The 27,861-nt window shown below is 36.9% G+C and overlaps 1 protein-coding gene across 2 annotated transcripts in view; it reads right to left on the bottom strand.

The window, feature by feature from the left end:
- Positions 1 to 27,861, bottom strand: part of wdpcp.L (WD repeat containing planar cell polarity effector L homeolog) — a 135,152-nt gene that overhangs the window by 57,674 nt on the left and 49,617 nt on the right. For both annotated transcript variants that reach the window (XM_018262132.2, XM_018262134.2), the window contains 3 exons: positions 24,880 to 24,994; positions 22,626 to 22,759; positions 5,702 to 5,893 (listed from right to left, as the gene is read on the bottom strand). In XM_018262132.2, the coding sequence (XP_018117621.1) occupies positions 5,702 to 5,893; positions 22,626 to 22,759; positions 24,880 to 24,994 (441 nt within the window). The remainder of the gene's footprint in view (positions 1 to 5,701; positions 5,894 to 22,625; positions 22,760 to 24,879; positions 24,995 to 27,861) is intronic.

Raw genomic sequence — 27,861 nt, 5'->3', positions numbered from 1 at the left:
AAGCCCAGGTCCCAAGCATTCTAGATAACAGATCTTATACCTGTAGTACTAAAGACATGGTCTGTCCAAAACCCTGTATAGTTGTGTTCTTTGTTGTTACTTGGGTCACTACACAAAAAATACCTAAATACATATTTATGAATCATGTTTAGTTTAGGGAAATGATATAATAGAGCGCATTTTTTGACTTGTTGTTATCCCGCCTGGCTTTATAGTAGAAATGCGAAATACCTTATACCATTGTGATGTGCCTTTGAAGTGCTAAATGGTGGCTGACCTCAGTGCTGATACCGTGGCTGGTACAGGTGGGGCTTGTGGTTCTCCTATATTCTTGTTTTTTTTTTATCTCTCTGACTGTATTCTTTATCACCTTTTTGGTCTTGGTTTCACAATGTCTTATGGTTTGTTCATGTATAATACCAAATACCATTACTAATATAGTTCCATGTATAATGTTCAGATAACTCCTAAATGTTCAATTATAAGTGCTGTTTATTTTGTATTTATTTTTTATTGTTAATGGTAACAACAGGTTGATCAAGGTTGGCAAATTTTACAGGGTTTTTGCAGTAGGTCCAGTTTTCAAAATGTAAAGGTTCTATGCAAATGTTTCTTGCTCACCTTGGGTCACATTAGTGATGTAATATGATGTCATGACTAGCACCTTACCCCCTCCTCACATGTTAATTAGACACAAGTTGGTTGTGATTGTTCACTTTCAGAAAGGCTATTGTTGTATGAAACATCAGTCTCCAGTACATAAGACCAGCGAGTGCAGACCTTTTTGGCTTGTTGGATCTGCTACTATTGGACTGCACCCAGGAATCCTACATTTGCATACACATGGGTGCTAGCAGATCTGACTGTGGTATACATTTACTGTATATAAATATATACAGGTAAGGGTTCCTAAATCCGGAAACCTGTCATCCAGAAAGCTCCGAATTACACTAAGGTTGTCTCCCATATACTCCTTTTTATCTAAATAATCTAAATTTTTAAAAATGATTTCCTTTTTCTATGTAATAACAAAAAGTATCTTGTACTTGATCCAAACTAAGATATAATTAATCCTTATTGAAAGCAAAACCAGCCTATTAGGTTTATTTAATGTTTACATGATTTTCTAGTACACTTAGGGCATGAAATTCAAATTACGTAAAGATCTGTTATCCGGAAAGCTCAAAGTCCCGAACATTCTGGATAACAGGTCCCATACCTGTACACACATTTTACATTTCTTTTTTACACAGCAGAGATAATCATTTTTCTTCCCTCTTTTCTTCCCCTTTCCTCTGATAAATATGGTAAAAAAAAGTTGCTTTGTTCAATTATTTTAACACTGCAATCTTCCCATGATTTCTAGCAAATGATCCCCATCATTCTTTGTGCATGAGGGGATAAATCACATTTCACAAATTGCTCTTTTTAATTGTGCTTAAGCAGAATAAATGCGTTCATCCCACAGAGAAAGGATGTAGAATAATATTATCGATATTTGCAACATTGGCTAGTTAAGATGTCTGTGAAATCACAAAGGACTCCATTTGGAAATAGTGATTTAATCATTTTATTTTAATTACCTGTTCCTTGGGATTCTGCCACAGGATAAGGCTCAGGCTTCTAAGAATTGTACTGTGCTGAACAATTGTGACATGAACATTAGTCTTTTTTGATGTAGTAAGACATTAGGGAGTGTTCTTCCAACCAATATTGTAAAGAAAATAAATCATACAGGAGCCTGAAGCTCCATGTCTTTGAATAAAATGGCTCCTAGCCAAGAAAAATGCTAAGGCGTACCTTTCTTTTAAACATAACCATAGCTTTCCTTTCAGTGCATAGACAGTTTTTTGTGTATTTATGAATGCCTCAGTTAAAAATGATGCATACAATCTAGAATAACAGTTGGCTTTAAATAAAATAATAAAAACACAAAGAGAGAACCTATTTACCTTAAGTGAAAACTAAGTCCATAACTGAACCCTGCAATCCACTTTAAACAGGAAAACAAGACTTAAGGGTAAGGCCACACTAAGCGATAGCGCGGCGATTTGACTCGCCGCGACTATTCGCCGCGACTTTTAATCCTCAATCGCTGGCGAAACTTTGGCGCTGGCGTCTATGGGGAATCGCTGCGTAAAAACACACGCGGCGATCTTTTTTCTATTGTCGCTCGAAATCGCCTCGCTAGGCGATTTCGAGCGACAATAGAAAAAAGATCGCCGCGTGTGTTTTTACGCTGGCGATTTTGCGCGATTTCCCATAGACGCCAGCGCCAAAGTTTCGCCAGCGATTGAGGATTAAAAGTCGCGGCGAATAGTCGCGGCGAGTCAAATCGCCGCGCTATCGCTTAGTGTGGCCTTACCCTAAGAGGCCTTGTGCCTATTAGCAAAAGTTTTCATGAGACTGCAAGTTAAAAATGCTTATAGATTTCATTACATTTAAGGTGAATGAATCACAGCAAGAATCAAGAACACAAGTACACAGATTTTAAGGCAGGGACAGATAAAGCAGTAAAGGGAACACAACAGTTCAATTAAGACGAAAAAAAATTAATTAAGTCTAAAAAAAAATATACCACCAGTGGGGCATATACTGGAGGAACAGTCTTAAATAACTAAAATGGGATAAAAATACTGGAAAAGTAGGTGGTATTTGGAGGGTTAGGTTTGAGAGATGAGGATTTTGGATAATGTACCAAGGCATTGTGTAATCAGATCAGGGAAATGGCCTAAAATGTTCCAGTTTTGAAATTGAAAAACAATGTAATAGTCGTTACATGGAGTATGATTTCTGAACAAGAAATGATGATTAAAAGATGATTACATTCTTAGGGGTAAATTTACTAAGCGGCGAAAATTCACCAGCGGTGGTTTCGCAGACATCGCAACACTTCACCAGACGAAAATTTTCTCAGACAGCTAATTTACTAAAATGCAAAGTTGCATCCAGGGTGCCAAATGCTGGTGAATTTTCGCTAGCGATACTTCAGCAATACAAGCAAATCAAAGCGTAGATGCGCTAGCATTCAATTCTGCCTAGCGCAACTTCGTTAGAGGTCTTCGCTCAGGCTAATTTGCATAATGCGGGAAATCATAAAGTTGAATGGACGTATATGTTGCAGCAAATACATAAAACTACACAAGTCCAGGGAACCTTAATAAAGAAAATAGAGTTGTTATAATGCCCTACACATGAGCCCAGTTTATAGTTAATGTTCCATATGTTAGAAAATGTATGGGGGAACCCGGTTACCCAAAAAAATTTTAAGGACATTTATTGGCTATCACTCTGAAAAAAGGAAAAGACCCAATGTCTTTTGGGACTTAGAAACTTTTTCAACTAAGAATATGATGTAAGTAACAGAAGAATGAGGAAGATCTATGCACTCTAATGCACTTCGCCTGGTCTGAGGTGGCGAAGGCAAGTCTGGCGAAAGAGGTAACGTTCAGTAAAATCCGCATCTTAATGAATTTGCGGAGTAACGTCCATTCGCCAGAGCAAAATTCACCTGCCGATAGAGTGCGAATGACCGCTAGCGTCCATCTCTTTCGCTAGCGAAGTTACGCCTATGCACGTTGGTAAATCGACAAAGTGCCTGAAAGCGGTAATGCTAGCGAATCGTCGCCAGCGTTAGTCACTTTGTCCTTTGTAGAAGTGATACCTATATAGGCAAACAATAAAAATAAAAAAATAAAAAGCTTCAATAATTAATAATTTATTTTATCTCCACAATTTATCTTTATCTATCTGTTACCTCCTAATTTATTGCCCATGAATACCTTTCACTGATTTAACAGTATATATGCTGTCTCTTTCCAGCTTTCTGAGGAAGGGGCCTTGGTGATCCGAAAGCTTGCAATGTATTACTATTGTTAGCCAATATAGGTATCACTTCTACAATGCTTTTGTATTACTTTTATTTGTTATTTTTGCTACTGGCTAACACGGTACCATAGTTTTTGTTTCGTGGTTCCCACAGCAAATTAAACTTAGGGTCCCTGATTTTACCAAGGTATATTGAATTGCTCATTAATTAACCAGGCGTCTACAATACTGAGCCCCCTTGAAACCCGGTTACCCAAAAAAATTTGGATCTGCTCCCTCTGTAATTACGCCCTTGGTGTAAATTCTGCCAGACTATTAGTATAGTAAAACAATTAACATTTGCAAATAAATTGCTGCACAGGTGCAGTAAAAAAAATGAAGAAAATAAATTATTGTAGTGGCAAAAAACAATACAATTTGGATAAATAATAAATTATTTTAATATGTTCTCTTGGACTTTAAGATTTCTTTTTTGTTGTTTAAAGGTTGATTTTTATTATTTTGTGAATACATGAACCAATTAAAAAAAGTGAACATTGGTTTCCAGGTCAAGATGTCAGCGATGGTAATACAGAGAGTTCAGCACGAGCTATAGAATTCAGAAATTGATACATACAAGAGTAATACATCATTATTAAAACCCTAGATCAAACCATGGTGTTCAGGTACATTCAAATTTGGACTGGGTACCCCTTATTTCTGATATAAGCTTAATAAGGTATTTCTTTCAGCTGTTGCTATGAAGAGTCACTAGGTAGTGTTTTCTAGCAAAGAATATGAACAACCGGTAATGGTTGCGGGAGTAAATTGTAGGGATAATGTGATCCAGTATGCGCAAGATGCAAATGTTAGGTGATATTATGGGGGTTATTTACTAAACTCTGAATGCAAAAATCACGAAAGATTTTAATTGGACTTTTAATAAATCACAAATTTTTCGGAATTTATTAAACCCTGAGGATGAAAAAGTCAGAATCTGAAAATCGGGCATCTCAGACTTGTCGAGGTTGCATATAAGTCAATGGGAGTAGTCTCAATGATTTTTTGATGAGCGCTGGGTTTCGTGCAATACCCCAAAGTTTTCGGGTGAAAATTGGATGGAAAAATCCCAAAAAAATTTGAAAATCTGATTTTTTTTCCTGCAAAGCAAATTTTTGGGAAAATGTGATAATAAAACCCGAGAGGTTTTGATCGGAGTTTGTAGCAGAAAATATTGAGATAAATTCTGACTTTGATAAATAACCCCCTTAATGTAGAACTCAAGGCAATTTATGGGCAGGACCAGATCATGTGAAAGAAGTTTGCACTTTGGGGACAGGAGTCATTTATCTTTCTCCCTATTTTGAAGAGGGACCTTTAAGATTTCTAGTAGATTTGGAGAAAATGTCATTATCAGTGTACCCCATCCAGTGCAGCTAGGCCAGCTATGCAATAATTACCCTATGGGTACCATGCCATGCTCAGTACATGTTTGGTTATCCAGAACTCCAAAATACAGAAATAGCATTTTCAATGTGGCTAGAAATGCTATATTTTATATATTGAACTTAGTGCACCAGCCTAGAGGGTTAGCAGCGCTATATCAGTAATGATTCAGGCCTCCAACTTGCATTATTTTAGGCCAACTTTTAACTGCCTGTGACACTGCACATGCTCAGTGTGCTTTGGGATTTTTAACTCAATTTCTAATAATAATAAGGCAGTACCTTCAACTTGATGTAAAGCCAAAAGCAAACACAACCTAACTGCTTTCCTTGGATTGTTATTTAAAGCTCACTCAAAGACACACATTTAACAAACTATAATAAAATGTAAAATTCTCATTCAAATTTTAATTCAATTGTACTGCAGTATATGGTTCAATTGTGCTTACCTCAAGTTTGCAAGAAGAATTGCTTAACAGGACTAAGTTGGCTCTGTCCTTCTCACTTGAGACTGGAGACCAAGGTTTGACGTCATCGACTGGCACGGGCCACCAACATAGTGCAAGGTCTTGCATGCTATTTATTGCAAGATGGCGGACAAGGTGTCTTCCTTTTGGTCCTGGAATATCAGTATATGAAATCTGAAAGATGGAAATTGGGTGTGAGAAAATTATACAAACTTCTGTTTGACCCATCTATTAGAATTAATTATGAGGTGCTGAACTCAAGTCAATTAGTTACCATAAAACTATAATGACCATAAAACTAGGCTAAAGCTGGCCATAGATGCAAAGATCTGATCGTACGAATTTTCGGACCGTGTGTGGAGTCCCGACATTTTTCGTCCTGCGGAGATCGGTCGTTTATTCGATCGGACAGGTTAAAAGATTTCTGTCGGCTGCGGGTAATATCTCTGCATGTATTGCAGATCATACGATTTTCAGAGGGAGACTGTCACTAGCTTTGGTCGGACATAACCTTCGTACGATTGCTGTCAGGGACAGAATATCGGCTGATCTGTTCTTTTCTACTTTATTTGTTCGAATGGTTAGTGGCAGGTCGGGAGACGGGGAAGTCCGATCATACGTTGATTCGTACGATCGGATCTTTGCGTCTGTGGCCAGCTTTAGGGTAATTTACTATGTACCAGGAAGGGAGCAAAGTGCAGAAAAAAGCACTATGTTTTTAGCCCTTTTCCTCTGCCCTGCACATAGAAATTGCAGCAGGCCTCTGCACTCAATATTGACAGGTTGTAAGGAAGAGGCTATCTTGCATTAGTTGATGCTGGAATCTGCACCTTGTGCTAGAATTTTTCAGACTTTTCAGAATTTGGATCCTGGACAGAGGTCAGAGAATCAGGTCCCTTACAATATGTTGTCTTCGGGTTCTGGCGCTGTTGTTACACGAGTTCCTCAATATGTCTTATGTTTAACAATTCATTTCCCTACATCTTCAGTATTTTAAAGGGGTTCTCTGGCCAGAAACAATGTTTTTTTTTGTCATATATATATGAAATAAAACACAATTATATGCTACTTTCTATACCGCTTTCAGTAGTAATTACTGTATATTTACAAATAACTTCAAAACACTTGAAATATTGATACATTCTTTACCAAATTTCAACAGCCTTAAAGTTGTTAGTAAAAGTAATTGCAACTGAAAGCAGTATATTATCATCCCTTTCTGTTTTCTGGCCTTTTAATCTACTGCTTCTGTTACAGTGTTTCAGAAGTTAGAGATAGTCGTACAGAGAATATAAACAAAAGCTTTTAATAGCAGTTACATTTACAAATAATTTTAAAATCATTGAACATTTTCGGATACCGCATATTGGAAAGTTGCTTAGAATAATTTGCTTTCATTTGGCAAAAAATGTGTTTGGGTGGAGGGTTCCTTTCATGGTCTGGTAATAGTGAGTCTGATTTTCATCTGTCCACCATGGCAATCCCAAAGACTCAATAAAATGGAGTTTTGAGTGCTCTCATTCTTTATTTTAATCAACTGAGTAATTTGGATGTTTTTTACATTAGCCTTCCTTTATTATTAACTGGTCTTTCCTCTTAACTTACTCTTTATCACAGGAACTGAAATCTTGACCAGAACTCCCTCCCTTCTGTCTTGGGCTAAAAACTGTTTTTTTTTTAGGTAACCAAGATCTTTCGTCTCCCATAAACCTGCCATGGGAGTGGAACCTGAGCTGTATTCACCTGCTCCAGGCTTGCACAAGATCAATGCATTCACCTGTGTCACAGAATGTGTATGTCAAGGGCAGAAGGCAATGCGTGTACCCAAGAGAGCAGGAGCATCCTAGCAAGAAGTGATGGAAATTATGAGTCCATGGCTAATCAAAATGGGAAAGGAAAATGGGCAAATGGAGTATACTTATAAAATGGTAAATGTACCTGTAAAAAAGTATGCACAAATTAATACAGTATTTCCAAAAGGATAATATCTGACAGAGCATGGATGAACTGGGTGGTGGGTGATATTTTGGCATTGACACTATACAGTGCCTAAGCCTGGGCCTGTGAAGCATCTGTATAATTCTCTTTATGCTTACACTCTAACTTAAGAAACTTTGTTTTCCATTGAAACAGCTATTATATATATGTGTAGTCATTAAGGGCACACAAAATGGCTTGGGTATAAAAATGGTTTGTCTTTCAAAAGTCACACTTTTTTTTATATGAAACTACATTTTGCAACATTGACAAACATATCTCAAAGTTTTCACAAACTACCGGCTAGCTGAGCTCAAGTCAGTTGTCTTCAGTGTTCTGCTCTTGTCAGCTCTGATAAGCTCTCTGTCTGCTACATGCACAATAGCCTCACAACAGGGCTTCCTGGTTCATGAAATCACAAAGTGTGATGTGCAGAAAAATAATTGCTTCCCCTGTGGAACACAGTCTGTCTCAGACATCAGTTCTGAATAGCAGCGGAAACTTTCAGATCTATCGTTTCTACGTTAAAAGTAGCTCTTTCATGGAAAGCAAAAATAGTTAAAATGACTTTATTGCATAAGGGAAGGATCTGGGTAAATACATTTAAGTTCAGTTGTTAAACCAAAAATAGATGTTGCAAAAGTTACCCTATTGACCCTGGGCATGAAGGGAACCCTGTAGCTGGAGTTAGCATATGGTCAGAAGATGGGGGTAGCAACTATAAGGAAGTGCAAGGAGGGCATTTTGACGCTAGAACCTTTACTACAAATGATTAAATGAGCAACTGACTTTGCTGGGCAGCTTCTTTTATCTTCAATGAAGGTCTGGGCCAGGTGCATATGTGAATTATAGTAAAAAGCTACCTTTTTTCTTCTAAATTCAGCTTTTCACTCAACTTTTCATGCACACCTGGATGGGTCCTTAAAGTAGAACTAAAGCCAAACTAAAGAAGTAGGTTAGAAATGTTGTACATTATGTTTTGGGCTTCTGTACCAGCTCAATGGAACCACAGCCCTTTAGCAGATCTGTGTCTCCAAAGATGCCCCAGTAGCTCCCCATCTTCTTTTCTGCTGATTCACTGCACATGCTCTGTGCTGCTGTCACTTACTTAGCTTAGGGACCCACTCACAATATACAGTACACATAGAATATAAATGTCACAATATAAGGCTGATTAATAAATAATAAAGATAATTACTACATGGCAGCTCAGAAACCAGTGCAACTAGCATCAGCTTATATTAAAGACAAACCTCATTTTCTGCTGGATAATTAGTGACGACCCCTAAGCTTAGCTTCTCAACAGCTGCTCAGAGCCCACTGAGCATGTGAGTGTCACAGACACTTTCCAAGATGGTGACCCTCTGTGACAAGTTTGAAGTCCTGGATCATTGCTGCTACTGACAAGCTGAAACTTTGTGTTGGTACAATTAGTTCAGTATATAAAATATGGCATTTTTAGCCAGACTCATTTTTAGGGTCTAGTTCTCTTTTAAAATAGGACACAGGAAGAAGAAGATGGTGACATGATGCTCCTACAAACATACCCTGGTCTGTGCAGTTTTTTTTTTTTTTTAGAAAACTTGAGCATCAGCCACATTATCTTGATGGGGGGGGCAACATTTTGGAACTCCCCAGTAATTACTGGCCTGAATTTTACATTGGAATTTACTCAAAAGGGCAAACCAGGATAAAGCACTAACAAAGCAGATTATTAATTAACTATTTAATTTAACATCTTATATAGATAGATAGATAGATAGATAGATAGATAGATAGATAGATAGATAGATAGATAGATAGAGATATTATACATATATAAATTGGTGTAAAAAGTTTTACTAGTCTTGCACACTACAAAGTGAAAGTCCACTATTTGATAAATATGCCTCTTAAATCCCACAGAAGTGAATAGAGAGAACTGGAATTTTACTCTTTGATATGCTTTTAATGTAAGAATTGAAGGGGTGGTTCATCTTTATTACGTTATAGAATGGCCAATTCTATGCAACTTTTCAATTGTTTTTCATTATTTATTTTTTATAGTTTTATAGTTATTTGCCTTTTTCTTCTGACTCTTTCCAGCTTTCAAAGGCTGTCGCTGACTCCCTTCTAAAAAACAAATGCTCTGTAAGGCTACAAATGTATTGTTACCCTTTATTACTGATCCTTCTATTCAGGCCCTCTCCTATTCATATTCCAGTCTCTTATTCAAATCAGTGCATGGTTGCTAGGGGAATTTGCACCCTAGTTACCAGATTGGTTAAGATGCAAATTGAAGAGCTGCTGAATAAAAAGCTAAATAACTCAAAAACCACAAGTAATAAAAAATGGAAACAAATTGTCTGAGAATATCCCTCTCTATATCATACTAAAAGTTATCTCAAAGGTTAACAACCCCTTTAATGAGAAATGCATACTCTTGATTAAAGGGGTGCTTCATCTTTGAGGTAACTTTTATATGTTATAGAATGTCCAATTCCTAGCTACTTTGCAATCGGTCTTCATTATTTATGTTATACTATTTGAGTTATTTGTCTTTTTCTTCTGATCTTTTCCAGCTTTCAAATGGGGGTCACTGACCCCATCTAAAAACAAATGCTCTGTAAGACTACACATGTATTGCTTCTTTTTATCACTCATCTTTCTATTCAGGCCTCTCCTATTTATAGTCCAGTCTCTGATTCAAATCAGTGCCTGGTTGCTAGGGTAATCTGGACCGTAGCAACCAGATTGCTGAAATTGCAAACTGGAGAGCTGCTAAATAAAACTCAAAAACCACAAATAATAAAATTGCAAATTCTCTCAGAATATCACTCTCTACATTATACTAATAGTTAATTTAAAGGTGAACAACCCCTTTAACAATTTAAGATGTCCCTAAAAAACTGAGTGTTGACCTAAAATGACCAGAAGTACATTCCTGACCAAAAAAAAAAACAATCTGCTTTAAAAGTACTGTGTTTGTTTTTTGCGACCAGTCAAATTGTCAAGCTATACCAGTGCTATCCCTCCAGGCAGAGATCAATTCATTACTGGTAGAACACAAATCTTCCATATATATGTGCATTTATCAAATGGTCTCCCAAAGGTACAGCTATTAGTAACCATCTCCAATATTTGGCAGTGTCCATTTTGTAAATTTATTGGAATAGGGAAATAAATCGATAAGGTAACCTAAAGAACTCTTACTCTTGCCCACAAATGAAGATAAGGTATTCGTCGTTTTCAAAAGAATTACTATAAATTAGCTTAAACGACAGTTTTTGTGCTTTTAATAATTGAGCTTTGGGAGCTACATTTCAAAATCAGGGTGAACAATTGTTTGCTGAATATCTGCAGTGTGCAGTCTAAATAGGGACAGAAGACCTAAAATTTACACATAGCGGCCCCCTTGGGCCATCATGTGAGCCAGCAGGACAGGATGGCTGGTGGCCAGCAAGCATATCAACATAAAATGAATTCTGAGACAGCGGTTTTCAAACTACAAATATAACAAACAAGCAAGCAGCTTGATTGTTATATGGAAAAGTTAAGCTCCAAAACACACGGACTGAAAAGAAATTTAAATATAGTAATATATCTTTGAGCAGAATAAAAATGATATATTATTTTTCTGTCCTCTGTGTTGAACATCTGCATAGATGCACACACATAAGCACGCTGCTGTCTCGGGGAGGGATGAGGATTAAGTTAAAAAGGAATTTACTTCAACGACTCCAATCAATACTAAAATGTAGAGTCATGGGTGCCTGACAGCAACGACCTACATGAAGGATTTGAATCTGCTTGTTTTAAATGTCAAGCGCAAGATGATGCAGAACCACTGTTTCGTATAGATCACCAAATATTAAAATAAATGTTTTGCTATTTAAAACAAAGCTTTCTCTTGCTCCCCACTCCTAAAATTAAAGACTACACAGACAAAAAAAAATCCACTTTGTGGCAAAATGTATTCTTTCTGCATAATGTGGATGAGCTACAGCTTCATGCGTAAAAGTTTATGCAGCTCTTGAGAATTGGGCTCCTATTTCTCGGGAAGGATTTGCTGAATTTATTATTCAAACTATGTTATTTTTGAGCATGGTTATTTGAAAACATGAGCAGTTCACCATCTGCGTGACACATGCCAAGTAAATATAGATTGCACTGCATTTCTGCTTAAGGAATTAAAGGAAGGTTGATAGCTTGAGAAAAAAATATATATATTTTTGCTATTGCTGGTCAGCAATAATCGAAGCACTTTCTGGGGATTAAGCGCATGGATAAGCCTACTGGACCAGACACTAGCAAAGGGCAGGGGGTCCTCTTATCAGAGAAATGCTTCTGGAGCCAGTCTCTCTACAGGACAGATTGCTTTCATATTCCCGTCTGCAAGGCAACAAAGGATGGAAGTAATGCGATAATGCCAGAGTGCAATGGGTGTTAAAAACCCGTTGCATTTATGTATTGTATTTAGTAAATAATCAGACTCCTCCAAATTGTGATTTTTGCCATTCAACCAACGCCATTAAAATCATGGCTAATGCTTAGTTAATCCTTACAGTGTCCCGATAGGGATGATAAGTGCTCATTTTCATGGTCAGAGTGAGAATGACCTTCTATCAAAATCCCTATGATACAATAAATACTATGAAATGTAACCATATGTATTTTAAATGTAGAAAATAGTTATTTTATGTAGACACGCCACAGATCAGCTAGTCGGTTATTTGCTAGCATTTAATACACTTTTCTGAAAGGGATATCTGCAACATGCATAAGGTCTGCAGTGCAAATAATGAAATCTTCTTCTCCCTGTAACAGACATATTGCAGTGCTGAAAATTAGTGAGCATTAGGGGATCTAAACAATATAATGTGAAAATGAACCTGGACCTTGTGCCTAGTTGGACACAATACCAAACACTTTCAGAGCAGGTCTGCGCAAGACAACTTGCATTTAGCAGGACATTTACATTTAAAGTAAACGTAATTCTCATATTGTGTGGGCAAGAAAAGCAACCCTAGAATACTTTTTCATCACAAAAAAATCTGCTGGTTACTGCTTCCCATAGATATGTACAAAGTAGTCAGCACAGCCTCCTGGCTTTTTCTTTCTTGTGGTGCAGGTTTTCCAGTGGCCACTTTTCCACAGGTAGACACTTTGCAGTTACAAGATGAAACAGCACCACTTTTCTTTAAAAATAAAATGCCTTTATTGGAACCCTTTTAGGGCATTACAGCAACGTTTCGGGTCACACCTGACCCTTTGTCAAAGGGTAACTACAGCTTCCCATAGAGCAGAGGTTCCTAATCTTTTTTTTTCCATAGGAAACCCAAATTATATTGCAGAATCAACTACCCAAACACGAAAGTTGGTTAAGAAATCACCTTGTTTTAATCAACATATTTGATTGTAATAGAGAAAGTTACATGATTTAGGCTGGGGGGACACAGACTGGATGATCCACTTTCTCCACCTGCATTTTGCATGCAGGAGGAATAAAAGTAAATCCGGCCCTTCGTGTAGTTCCACTGACAGCTATGACATTAGGGTTGCCACCTTTTTTTCTGGACGAAAATGGGCAGGGGGCAGGTTGGTGACATATTGTGGTGGGTCAGTGACGTCAGGGGTCGGGGAGGTGACATAGGGGGTGGGGCAGGTGAAATCAGGGGTGGGACTGAAGATGTGGTGATAAGTGATTGGCTGATCATCATGCCATTCACTTCAATGTCCTGTCCAAGTTCCTAATTTGGAAAACTGGGTGGAATCTGGACAGGTCACAACCCTAGATGACATTGGCTTGTGTGCAGCTACACTGTGCAGATATTGGCGCAAAAATGCTAATGTATGAATTTAAGTGCTGAAATCCACTTTGCATTAATGCATGTAGTCCAGTGCTGTTCCTTTTAGTGGTGCTACATGAAGAAGCGGATCTGCTTTTCTCCACCTGTGTACAAAACTAAGCCAGATCATCTGCCCCGTGTGCCCCTAGCCTTAGGAGCATTATGGAGACCTAACCAAAGGTTAAGAATCCCTGCCACCGTAATGTATAACAATAGCACAGATGTGGCGGTAAATTTTACAATACACTGTAAAGTTGGTTTTGTGTATAACCAGTTTGAGATTTATCTTAAATTTAATCTGTGCTTATAGAATATGAGCATAACTATTAATCTCAGATTGCATAATGCAAACACACCATCAAAATTTCTGCTGCACTGAGACTACAGATGTTACCTGAAAATCAAACAACTTGGTCATATTCAATTATATCACAAACACACCAAGTCTTTAGTGTGAATCAGGCTTAAATCTCAAGGTTAAATGCCCGACTATGTTTATAAGTGGGCAATTAATAGGGATGTCTTCAAACAGACTAGAGATGAGTAAAGCCTGATAAGCATGAACTTTTTACAGCAAATGTTTAATATAATTTTATATAATAGTAAAACCCTACTGCTGCTATTACAGGATTTTGAGAGTCATTTTACTGGATGGGGACTAATCCTCTGCTATTCCTTTCATGGCATCCATTGAGAGATGATACAGAAGGTGTAAAGAGTCTCAGTTCTGAGTTACAACTTCGTCTACTAGAAACCAAAGCATGTGCCAATTCGATAAGTGAAATTCAGAGACCAAGCAGGTTTGTTTAAGACAGTGCTGTGCCCACTGACATCCTAGAACCATTTTTGCAAATACCCAGTGCAGGTTTATTTCTAATACAGAACAAAATGAAAAAAAAAACAAATAAGTGAAAATTTTCTCGAGTTTTGGCAATATTTTACATGTTTTTGTTTAAGTTAAACGTTAAGAAACACATTTTTGGAAAAATATATATTTTTTCTGTTTCTGGTTCTCAAGGAGTTAAAGGTGTTCGGGGGTTGAAATTTTTAAAAAGGTGATGGGATTTTGAAAGAAAGGTCAAACACATTTTTGCATGCTGTGTAAGACTGCCCCTTTGAAATGAAGGTGAAATTGGTATATTAATTTGCAGGAAACCATATTTATGCTGCTTAGTATAACAGCTAACAAACAGATATTAAAAGCTTCATTAATTAGTGCTATTGTCACACTAGTAAAAGAAAGTGCAACATTGTGAACTATTGAATCAAGTCTATGATTTTCATGTTTGCAGTCTAATAAAGCTGTTCATTTCCAAACAGTGACTCCTGTAGTGACGCCTATGGTGCACCATCTGTAGCAATCATTAGGTCACCGCCTCAGTGTGTCGTCTAGTTAGGACTCATATGGCTCCCATTGTCATTGACTAATTTTGAAAAGAAGTCTACAGCAATCTTAGACCTTTCCAAACCCCACCTATTAAAGGACATCTGTCTCTGAAATGCAATTTACATAGATCGGATAAAGTTTTATGCCTGCAATAAACTTAAATCTTAAAGGGACCCTAGCATTTACAATACATGTTAAAATTATATTGGCTAACTATTGAAAAATTATTTAAAACATACCTGTATATCTTTAATAGGTATAACCAATTTTTTAGCGGAATTTGGAAGTATATTACACTATCCAGTCACTTAATTCTAGCTGCCTGCATATAAAAGAATTAGGTATCCAGTGGTCCTTTTCTGAATCACTAATTAGCCTGGGGAGATAAGAAAGGGTAACTGTGAGCATATACGGTAATTTCCCATTTTTAATTTATCTCATTTAAGGCTGATGGCTTATGTGGATTTTTTCAGCCAGATAAAAAGCACATGAAATCATTTCCTGTGGATCCCACTGACTTAAATGCACCTGAAAGCACCAGTGCTCATGAGTCTTTTAGGTATAAAGCTAATTTAAGAAGAGGTATTTCATCTGCCAGCACTTCACTAAGGGGGTTATTTATTAAGATTCAAGGTGTGTTTTTCGAGTTGATTGTTGGGGTCAAAACTCACATTTTCGGGTTAAATAAAAACTCAAATAGTTTGAGTTTTTTTTAAAAAGACCGCAGATTTCTTATACCCCAACCCTGGAAATCTAAAACATGTTGTAGAAGTCAACGACAGAGGTCTCTTGAACCATTTGCAGATGTTAATAGCCTCCATGTTTGAGCTTTTTTTTTTGCCTGAAAACCCAAATAATTAGAGCGATTTGAGTTTTTTCCCGCAGAAAACCTGATTCATTTGAACTAGAGTTTTTTCCATTTGCGTTTTTTCTTAAATAAGATTACAGTTCGATTTGTGACTTTCAAGTTTATTTGAGGTATAAAAAACTGTAACATTCAACCTTTGATAAATAACCCCCTAAGTAATGGAAACTGCTTGACTCCACTGGTACAGTAGCTGAAAATGTACACAACTTAAATAGCCACACTGGGATTTTTAGGTATTTCTCTTCCAGCAGAAAAATACAAGTGAAGAAAACACCTAGGGGCAGATGTATTAAGGGTCGAATATTGAGGGTTAATTAACCCTCGATATTCGACTGGGGAATTAAAATCCTTCGACTTCGAATATCGAAGTCGAAGGATTTTGCGCAATTCGTTCGATCGAAGGAATAATCGTTCGATCGAACGATTTTAATCCATCGATCGAAGGATTATCCTTCGACCAAAAAAAAGATAGCCAAACCTATGGGGACCTTCCCCATAGGCTAACATTGACTTCGGTAGCTAGGTGGCGAACTAGGGGGTCGAAGTTTTTTCTTAAAGAGACAGTACTTCGACTATCGTATGGTCGAATGATTTTTAGTTTGAATCGCTCAATTCGAAGTCGTAGTCGAAGGTCGAAGTAGCCCATTCGATGGTCGAAGTAGCCAAAAAAAACACTTCGAAATTCAAAGTATTTTTTCTTCTATTCCTTCACTGAAGATATCCACTTGCATTTTTCCAAGGCAGTGGTTAATATTCATATGGGTTTAAAGTACAAGAAGAAGAAGACTTGCCTGTTACTGTGGATGGCCAGGTAAGAGGGTTTGCAAAATAGGGTTACTCCCCAAAAAGTCCATGTGACTTGACACCCACACATGTGCCACTAGCCTTACATTGATCAAGTTAAAAAAATATATTCTATTAATATGCTATTACTCTCAGTACGTTCAATCTTGTGTTTGGGCTCACTGCTATTTGAATGGCTTCACTGTAAGTTTCTTAACAGTAAGAAATAAAATCAAAATAGGAAGTATGCCAGATCAATGCCAATTATTAGAAATAAACTCACATATAAATGAAAAAAACAAAACATTGGGGAGATAGCCACCCTTCTTCAGGTGTCCATTTCAGCAGACTTGATTTGATTTACTTGGGCAGGCCCATTTATCAAAGGTCGAATTTTCGAATTCATGTGAATTTTTTTTTAACTCTAAAAAAATTTGATAATACTCGAAATTCGATTGGGCGGTTATTTAAGAGTAAAATTGAATATCTAAAACTAAAACGAATTTTACCACCTTTGATTTGACAAATAGTCAAATTTTAATTATTCCTAGGGTAAAGGTTTGATAAATCTCGAAATTCTAATTCAAATTGAGTTTGACTATGCCCAATTCGAATTAGTGAGTTTTGAACAAAATAAAATAACATTTGAAAATTAGAATTTCCAATCCAACCCTTAATAAATCGGCCCATTAGTGTGGTCTTCACTTAGTACCTGTGGTCTGCATTTTCATGGCATTGTATTGTATATTGCTACATGTTAATAGATCTTACACACTACACACAAATATTCAATAAATAAGATTTGAGTTAGTATTTGAGAAATAAAGTAATATATTCTGTAGAAGGGAAATAATTTAAAAAATGTTTATATTTTTGCTTCATTCTTAGAAATCCATGTTTAAATAGGCAGGTGGTTCAATCGGTTATTTTTACTAGTTTCTGTGCATAAACTTAGTATTCTACCTATGGGCTAGGAAGCAAAAATTGGTTTCTGTGCTGTTTAGGATAGGTCTCCACAAGCCCTGCCAAATGTTAGGCACCCCCAAGTGATTGTATTGACTTACCTGAAACCCCGGGCCTGTGCTCCTATCAGCAGAAAACTGCACCGGCCCGGGGTTATACCAGCGAGCACCACGGAGCGATTCTTTTCAGGCATCTTCTTTCTTCAAATTTCCCAGGGCAAATGCATGCACAGTTGAAGGAAATAGCCGACTTTTTAGCTAAGGTTCTATTGAGCATGTGCAGTCGCGCAAAGGAAAGAGGGAGACGGAACAGGATCGTTTTGTGGTACTCACTGGTATAACCCCGGGCCGGTGCAGTTTTCGGCTGATAGAAGCACAGACCCGGGGTTTCAGGTAAGTCAATACGATCACTTGGGGGTGCCTAACATTTGGCACCCCAAGTCAGGATGCCTTCTCCTTTAAACCATCTTATGTTTCACAAAACTCCCACTCAGGTCCATTTAGAAAAGGTTAAGAAATCTTAATACAAATAATCCATGTTCACTTTGCCACAGTTAAATTATGTTTGTAAAGAACTCTTGAGGGCTTTGACATATAGAACATTTTTACAATCAGGCAGACAATAAGAGACAGTGAAATAAAAGGTATTCCATGCTCTAAAAATGTGTGAAAGAACCAGTAATGCATAACGAAAGTTGCCAAAAAGGATCCAAAAAAGTGCTCTACTCTAAAGTGATCCTGACTTGTCCCCGTTCATTCGGGGCCCCTTCATTTTTCTCCATTCACAACCAAATTCGACAAAACACACTCAACTTATCCAATGAGTTCATGTCTTTCTCCCTTAGGCCTATCTAATCTGACCTTTTCATATACACAGATGATCCACCAGCAATTAAAAACTCAAAAGTGTATCAGCTATGCTGATATGAAAGTCACATCAGAATGGAGATTTGACTGGTACATGAGTTCAAAGCAGTGAAGAATGCTGCAGACAATACTGTACCATTAAGGTTATCATTATTCTCTATATAGAGGCTTATTTATTAATCGAATTTTTTATGAAATAAAGTTGACCAAACTCCCTTCCACTAATTGAACTTATTTATCAATCAGAGCAACAAAACGCTGTGCCAAAATAGAGCGTCAATTCACATCGGAAGATTGGCGCTCCGAAAACCCAAATTTTCGCTGTGAAAACTAAATTTTTTTTGGATTATTGGATGAAAACCCAGACTTTTTCCGATTATCCAGCGCAAATAATGATGTCAAGAAACAACTTCTGGGACATCTGCCACTGACTTCTACATGACCTATATATACAGTGGTGTGAAAAACTATTTGCCCCCTTCCTGATTTCTTATTCTTTTGCATGTTTGTCACACTTAAATGTTTCTGCTCATCAAAAACCGTTAACTACTGTATAACCTATAGGTTTGAAATTATTATGAAGTATTTTTGGATTCAGATTTTGGGGTATAATAAATCAAATTTTTTGTATAGTTTTCTTATTAATTGGCTGCTTATTTCCATCTTTTAAATGGGGGTCACTGACCCCATCTAAAAACAAATGCTCTGCAAGGCTATAAATGTATTTTATTGATACTTTTTATAACTCATTTTTTTTCAGACTTCTATTTATATTCCAGGTTCTTATTCAATCCAATGCATAATTTGGACCCTAGCAGCCAGATTGCTGAAAATGCAATCTGGAGAGGTGCTGGATATAAAACTAAATAACATAAGTTATTTAGTTGCTTAGAATTGGCCATTATATAACATACTAAAAGTTAACCCAAAAGTGAACCACCCCTTTAAGTAAATAAATGAAAATGACCAATTCCCTTATGCAAATAGTAATAAGTAAGCTATTGTAGCATATGGTATATTCATGCTTGAATGCCAAACAGTGTCGGACAGGGGGGGGTCTGGGCCCACCGGGGCTGCTACATCAGGGGCCCCCACCCCCTCACGGGCCCCATACCGAGCCGCAGATCCCGCTCTGCCCCCCCCCACATCTACCTGTGCTCGTAATTTCTTCGAACAGGAGGTGGGAGTCAGGAGCGCAGGTAGGTCTGAGCCAGCGGGGCCCACGAGGGCCAGAAGATCAAGGCCCTTGTCCCCCTACCAGAAATCCCATTCTGCCGCTCTACAACCCCTGCCGCCTCCTCCACCAGCGCGTACCTGTTTGCGTCAGGTGAGGGGTGGAGTTTTTGGAGAGCAGGCCATGTGAAGCGGGTCTGTGCCAGCGGGGCCCACCGGGCCTTTTCCCGGTGTCCTGCCTGTCCAGTCTGACCCTGATGCCAAATTGGTGGTTGTAATAGTGGCAATGTAATGTAAAAAATATTTTACACACAGGTACATTTACACTCCAGACCATCTGCAAAGTAGGGGCCCACAGTCCAAAGTATATATATGTGTGTGTGTGTCTCATTTTTAATCTGTCTTGTTTGATCCTATGTGCTGTTTATTTTTCTGGAGTTTGGAGTGGACAGCAATGCTGAATTAACAAGTCGGTCTGGAATAGGGGTCAAACTGAAATTGCCTGAAAATGTATGAGATACTCTCATCTCTTCCAACCAGATGGTTTTCCTTCAAGGCAAAATTAAGTTCAATATAGTAAGAACTAAATTAAACACATCCTCCAAAACAGCTCTACAGATGCAAAGTCCCTGATAGAGAAAAACAAATTACCTGAAACCTGGCCCAGAATATGGGCCTTTACTGCAAGTTCTGCCAATCAGGTATATTTTTTAGCAAATAACTTCCACTTTTAATTAAAACATGTGTTGAAAATTATAAATGATATTACATCTACAGAAATCTTACTGGATTACCGTTGCAACTTTTGTCTAGCATGGCAGAAAAAATACTCCTGCTTTAAATCTATATATAGAACGGGTATGGGATCCATTATCCTGAAACCCATTATCCGGAAAGTTATGATTTACGGAAAGGCCTTCTCCCATTTTATTCAAATAATTGGGTTTCAAAAATGATTTCCCTTTTCTCTGTAATAATCAAACAGTACCTTGAACTTGATCCAAACCAAGATTTAATTAATCCTTATTGGAGGCAAAACAATCCTGTTGGGGTTATATAACATTTAGATAATTTTTTTTAGCAGACTTAAGGTATGAAGATCCAAATTACGGAAAGATCCATTATCCGGAAAACCCCAGGTCCTGAGCATTTCAGATAACAGGTCCCATATCTGTAGTTACATTTACTATACAGTCGCAAAACAAATACATTGCCATTCTCCTAATATGTGGTGTCACTTCCACTCACACCTACCCCAAAAAAAAAATTACTAAATTAATTCCAAAAATCACTAAAATTATTTGTTAATGTCTTTTTTTTTTTTAAACAACCTTATCATGTGTGCATTCTCAACCAAACATTTTTCCTACTGTTGGCAACTATTTGTCAGCAATGTAAACCTGTTGAAACAGGAGAAATCTGTCAGTGACTCACAGCAGGAATGTTTTGGTTATAGGTGGAAAAAACAGATGAAACAGATTTATTGAGTATCAAGTACATTGTAGTGGATTTCTTTAAATAGCACAGTTTGGATTCAAACGCTGATTTAAATGCTGGTTTTGGTATAGTTAGCCCTTTCTTTAACAGGGTTTTCCCTTTTGGATGATTGCAGTGTTGAGTAAGGAAGGGTTGCATTAAGATAATAAACCTTTCAATATTTTTTTCAGATTGTTCCCCAGCAATAATACAATAACTTTCAATTACTTTCTATTATCTATTTGTGACTGTTTCAATAATACTGAAGTTTAAAGTTTATTTTTTCACCTTCTTATATCTTTCTAGAGCAGCTCTGAGAGGGGGTCCCCCGACTCTGCAAACTCTTATAATTTGATAAATTAGCAGAATCTTATCTTTGGCCCTGCCGAGACAAATGAATTACATTAAAGGGGTTGTTCATTTTTAAATTAACTTTTAGTATGATGTAGAGAGTTATATTCTAAGACAATATGCAATTGATTTTCATTTGTTATTATTTGTGGTTTTTGAGTTATTTAGCTTTTTATTCAGCAGCTCTTCAGTTAGCAATTTCCGCAATCTGGTTGCTGGAGTCCAAATTACCCTAGCAACCATGCATTTATTTGAATTAGAGACTGAAATATAAATAGGAGAGGGCCTGAATAGACAGATGAGTCAGAAGACGAAGGCAAATATTAAAAAACTGTACAAAATAAATAATTAAGACCAATTGAAATGTTACTTAAAATTAGCCATTCTATAACACACTTAGGGGGTTATTTACTAAACTCTGAATGCAAAAATTCTGAAAAATGTGTATTTTTTTTTTATAAAATCAGAATTTTAAAAATCAAAACATTTTTGGAATTCATTAAACCCCAAGGATGGAAAAGTTAGGATCTGAAAATCCAGCATCTCAGACCTTGTCGAGGTTGCATATAAAGTCAATAGGAGAAGTCCTAATGATTTTTTGATATGCGCTGGGTTTCGTGCAATACCCCGAAGTTTTCTGAGTTTTCAGGCAAAAAAGCATAAGAAATCTGAGTTTTCGGGTGAAAAATCAGAAAGAAAATTGTGAAAATCTGATTTTTTCCAACAAAGCAAACTTTTGAGGAAAATGTAATAATAAAGAAGCATAAAAAACCCAAGAGGATTTAATCGGAGTTTGTAGCAGAAAATGCAGAAACCCCCTAAAAGTTAACTTAAAGGTGAACCACTCCTTTAAATGCATCGGTTTTAATTGATACAACAGTTGCTAATATTCCACAGAAATGTATCAACTAATGTAACAAATTGTAACAGTTCAGAATCTGTCCCTGGATTACTAAACTGGCAGACTCTACACTAAAGACAAGGACCATTACATTTTAAACTTCTATTTTCAAAAAAAGGGTGAAAAAACAAAAAAATGGAAAGCATCTGAAATAAGTCTTAATTTTCTGTGAACAATCTAAAAACAACTGAAATGAAAAAAGTGTCTGAAAGGTGATCAACCCCTTTATAGTCACATCCCATGGTATGTTCATTTTCAGATCAATGCAGCAGCGTCAGCCTAGAATTCTATGCTGAATAGACGGCAAAGCTGTTTGTGGAAGAATTGACATACCTTTAAATCCAACAGTGAAAGTTTGTCAAGTTGTCGGTTTATATCTGGAGAATTTATCTTCTTTGTAAACTGAATGAGACAAAGTTTGTTTTCTTTGAGAAATGACAAGATGATGAAACTGTCTGTAAATATAGCTGAAAAACAAATCAGATGAAATGTGTTACCGTTGAAATGCTAGTTCTGATACAAGAACCAATTATCTGAGCTCTGCTGAAACAGAACTCTCCAAGTCAGTGCCTTAAATACTTCTTTGAGGCTTTTTTAATCTTCTAAAACACATCAATGTGTCATCCTGCTAGGACCCCTTGAAAATAAGAAATAAAGCTCATGGAAATTCAAAGAAAATAATAAATTGTATTATGCAAAGCTGTCTATCATATCACACATGCATTCCTATCTCCAGGTTTCGACATATTGTTTTTCCTACACCTATTGTATTTGGCTCTCATCTGATCTGCCATTCCCAACCTTCATACACAAGAAAAGTCAAAAGCAAACACTCTCTAGATTTGCCCTATGAATTCAAACAGTCCAGAATGTTCAAAAAATTCCAGTACCCAATCCTGCTGCACAGCTACTTTGTGGCAGCTATGGTGCTCCATCCTAAATGGTTATTTGGAGAAGTATAGGCAACAGCTACAGTGCATTTATGTTTCTGTTTGACCAGATGAGATGCTTAAATTTAAACAATGGAAGACAAAGAGAATGGGACAAAAAGTGTTTGTATAGAAAGGGCAACTACACACCCAGGCTCCTAAATAATTGCAGTCTGGTGCTTGGGGGTCCACAATCTTTTTTTACCAGTGAGCCTAATTCAAATGTAAAAAGAGTTGGGGATCAACACAAGCATGAAAAAAGTTCCTGGGGTGCCAAGTAAGTGCAGTGATTGGCTATTTTTTAGTATCTATGAGAATTGTCAGCCTACAGGAAGTTCTGTTTGGCACCTGGTTTTTATGCAACCAAAAATTGCCTCCAAACCTGGATTTCAAAAATATGCACCTGCTGCTTTGAGGCACCTGGGAATAACATTTAAAGGGTTGGTGAGCAACATGTTGCACACAAGTCACTGGTTGGGGGATCACTGGTCTAGAGGAATCGGTTCCACACCAGTTTCAGTAGTAGAACAGATTGTTCAAAGGGACACTCCGCAAAATATATATGTATATATACATATATTGAAACAAGTCTGAAAACCATGGGAAAGTAGAAATAAGTCTGAAAACCTTGGGAAAGTAGAAACAAGTCTGAAAGCCGGATTAATAAAGCTTACTATAGGTAGGATCACTTTTGCACTTTCATAGCAATGGATAAAGGACTTTACATTTTCCATGGACACATGATGTATTTTTTAGTACCTTTATTCTTTTAAGCTGTGAAAGGTGAAGAACTCATTTGGAATCCACCAGTGACCTCTGATCCCATAATTCTTAGCAGAGGAAGGAAGACAACAGACAAAGGTGGTATTCTACCTCCTATTCTACCTTCTAGTTGCATCAAACACCTAGATATCGGGGGGAATGTATCCTACTACCAAAAATGTATAAATATGCCTCTTAAAACTCTATTTATTAGATGTTATTGTCTCCAATACGTCATGCACTACGGAGTAGGATAAAAGGCAGTTTCAAAGGAAACAAGTACGAGTATGGGACCTGTTATCCAGACTGGGCCTGGGGTTATCCAGATAAGAGATTTTTATGTAATTTTGATCTTCATACCTTAAGTTTACTAGAAAATCATGTAAACATTGAATAAACCAAATAACCTGGTTTTGCTTTCAATAAAGATGAATTATATGTTAGTTTGGATCAAGTACAAGGAGCAGAACCATTCTATTGGGTTTATTTAAGGTTTACATGATTTTCTAGTAGACTTAAGGTATGAAGATTAAAGTTACGGAAAGATCTATTATCTGGACAACTCCAGGTCCCGAGCATTCTGGATAACAGGTCCCGTACATGTACTGAACCATGTTCACTATTATAGGGTACACTGTTTTAATGCTATTCTTGTACCGTATTTATGTATTTGAGGAGTTAAAATGCCTGCCTCACACCACTGAATTAGAAAGCTTTGATGTTAAGCAAAAAGAGAAATTTATACTTGCTGCTGACAGTTGTAACTGCAGCATTACGTGCAATTACTTGTTGTGTTTGGAAGTCCCTAGTGGCAATGATGACTCTACCTGTTGACATACAATTTCTCTGGTGCATCTGTTAATGTCTGCAATTGATTTGCACATGGGTGTAATTACCATCACTGATGGGGTTGGAAATGAGCTTCCCCACTAGGCTCCTGTCAATCACCACTTTCTCCAGCTGTGGCCCTGAAAGGCTTATGGACACGAGCACACCTGAACCAAACAGGAGCTGAAACAAAGAATAAGAATTAAAACAAGTTCAGGCACCATTTTTTGTTGTTGTCAGGATGCAGAAATAATGCACTTGTTAAATGCAGATGTTTGTATGAACCAGTATCAGTTGGTTAATGAACACAAGAACGCCTTTGTTTAAAAAGAATGGGCATAAAAGACAGATATGAATAAATCTATAAGTAGATCAAGAAGTGGTGAAATAAAGTAGTCCAGTAATGTGATGGAGTCAGCTTCCAGGAAGCCATGGTTAAGCACAGTAGATATGAGAAATGGGTACAATTATAATATCAAACTAAAAAAAAATAGGAGTCCTTTTAAAATAGTCTTTGTGTTAATATTTAAATGTAGTAGTAACATAGGACAAGTCCAAGACAGTGACTGCAAATAGTTGTTTTTTTTTTTGAGGAAGTGGATTAACACACTATGGGGGTTATTTATCAAAGGTCGAATTTTACAGCAATGCAAGCTTTCTGTACCTCGGATGAACTCACAACTCAAATGATTCCTCATTTAAGAAAAACTCAAATGTAAAAAACTCATATCAGTGAAGTCGGGGTCAACATCCTGAAAACTCAAATTGATTTCCCACAGGAAAAAAACTCGAATTGATTTCCTGCAGGAAAAAAACTCTAATTGATTTCCCGCAGGAAAAAAACTCTAATTGATTTCCCGCAGGAAAAAACTTGAATTGCTCTAATTGACCGAGTTTTTGAGTGAAATCCACCAAAAAAAACCTCGAACATCATGAAGGCTATTAACATCTTCAAATGGTACAATGAACCTCTGCCGTTGATGTCTACATGACATTGACAGGTTTTAGATGTGTATTTTCAGATTTGAGCTATTTCCAGGGTGTCGGGTTATAATAAATCTCGAAAAATTTTAAACTGAAAAATTTATTTTTGACGCAAAAACCCTTTAAACTTGAATTTTTGTGGAAAACACAATCTGACCCTACACATTTTGGGCTAGGCACTTTTATCAACTACACTTGATAAAGGTCCTAGCCTGAAACATGTAGTGTGTAAGCCCACTTCCTCAATTAAAACAATTTGCAGTCATGACCACTGCCTTGGACTTGTCCTTATGTTTTAACTACATTTTGACCCAATTCACCCAGGATAAACCATGGGATAAGCCACTAATAAACATTAATTGGTGTGCTACAGCAAAACTTGTTCATATATATATTAATATCTAAATCAGGAGTGCCTATACTTTGCTAATGCGAGGTCTGCTGAAGTTATCTTGCCATGTAGTCAAGAGTGTATTAGAAATTAAATTGATACTGTTCACATGTTTTAGAATATTATACAGGTATAGGACCTGTTATCCAGGATGCTTGGGACCCTGGGGTTTGCCAGATAATGGATCTTTTCGTAATTTGGATCTTTTACTTTAAGTCTACGAGAAAATCATGTAAATAATAAATAAACCCAATACTGTACAAAAATACAGTTCACGGGTTTCCGGATAACGGATCCCATACCTGTATATAAAATTACCATTCTTGTTATTCTTCCATGTGTTCTGTGGTACTATATCTAAAATTCCCACTGCATTTATCCACCTCAAAGTGATTATGCTGTGCCAAAATCGTTCATTGTCGTTTTGAAGAATCATTAAAATCTCTTTGTTTTGTGATTTTCTGAATTCTTGTTCTAAATTTAGCAAACTGCTTGCCAATACAAAAATATCCCAATGCAAAAAATGTTTTGATGGCGTGTCAAGTAGGTAAGAGGAATACAGACTGGGGCAGCAGATGCATGTGTGTTGTCAATAGTATTCACTTTGAATACTAGTTATCATACCATTATTTTGTTATTCCATAACATTTTTGTACAGTAAACAGTAACAACGGCTTACAGCTAAAGACTGTGTGTCAACAGCCCCTTAAGCTACAATACCAAGCTTGGTCTTAGGAATAAACTATAACACAGATACAAGATTCGTTATCCAGAAACCATTATCTAGAAAGCTCAGAATTATAGAAAGGCCATCTCCCATACACCCAATTTTAATGAAATAATTACAATTTTACAAATTATTCCCTTTCTCTCTGTAGTAATAAAATAGCACCTTGTACAGGTATGGAATTCATTTTCCGGAAACCCTTTATCCAGAAAGCTCTGAATTACGGAAAGGCCATCTTCTACAAACTCCATTTTATCCAAATAATGCAAATGTTTAAAAAGTATTTCCTTTTTCTCTGCAATAATAAAACAGTACCTTGTCCACACTAAGATATAATTAATCCTTATTGGATGTAAAACCAGCCTATTGGGTTTGTTTAATGTTTAAAGGATTTTCTAGTAGACTTAAGGTATGAAGATCCAAATTACAGAAAGATCCATAAGCTGGAAAACCCCAGGTCCCGAGCATTCTGGATAACAGGGCCCATACCTGTACTTGATCCCAATTAAGATAGAATGAATCCATAATGTTACAGTTAGTGTTGTATTATTTCTGGTCAGGTGATCTCGGAGGCAGCACAGATAGAGTCACGAAATGGTGGTTCAAGGCAAGAGATGTAAAAGGGCAATATTTATGTAAATATATATTCCAGTTTGGTAAGATTCTTTAATATGTCATTCAATTTGATATAAACTATCTGTTGCTTAAGTATTCATTTTGGGGGTATAGTTTTCCTTTAATACCAGAAAAATGTGAATGTTAATTCACCTGGTAAGTCAGTCTGAGGGGCAAATTCACTAACCTCCAAAAATTCGCCAGTGTTGGCGAAGTTGTGCTATCATTACTACACCAAGCAGAACTAAGTTGCGCTAGCGTTGCCTAATTTGCATACTGCAGGAAGTTAAAGTTCAATGTATATGTTGCAGCAAATACATTACACAAGCCCGG

This window comes from Xenopus laevis, chromosome 5L (genome assembly GCF_017654675.1).
Source record: "Xenopus laevis strain J_2021 chromosome 5L, Xenopus_laevis_v10.1, whole genome shotgun sequence".
NCBI classification, from domain to species: Eukaryota; Metazoa; Chordata; class Amphibia; order Anura; family Pipidae; genus Xenopus; species Xenopus laevis.
The sequence above is the reverse complement of the archived record's forward strand: the minus strand, read 5'-3'. Positions and strand labels throughout refer to the sequence as shown.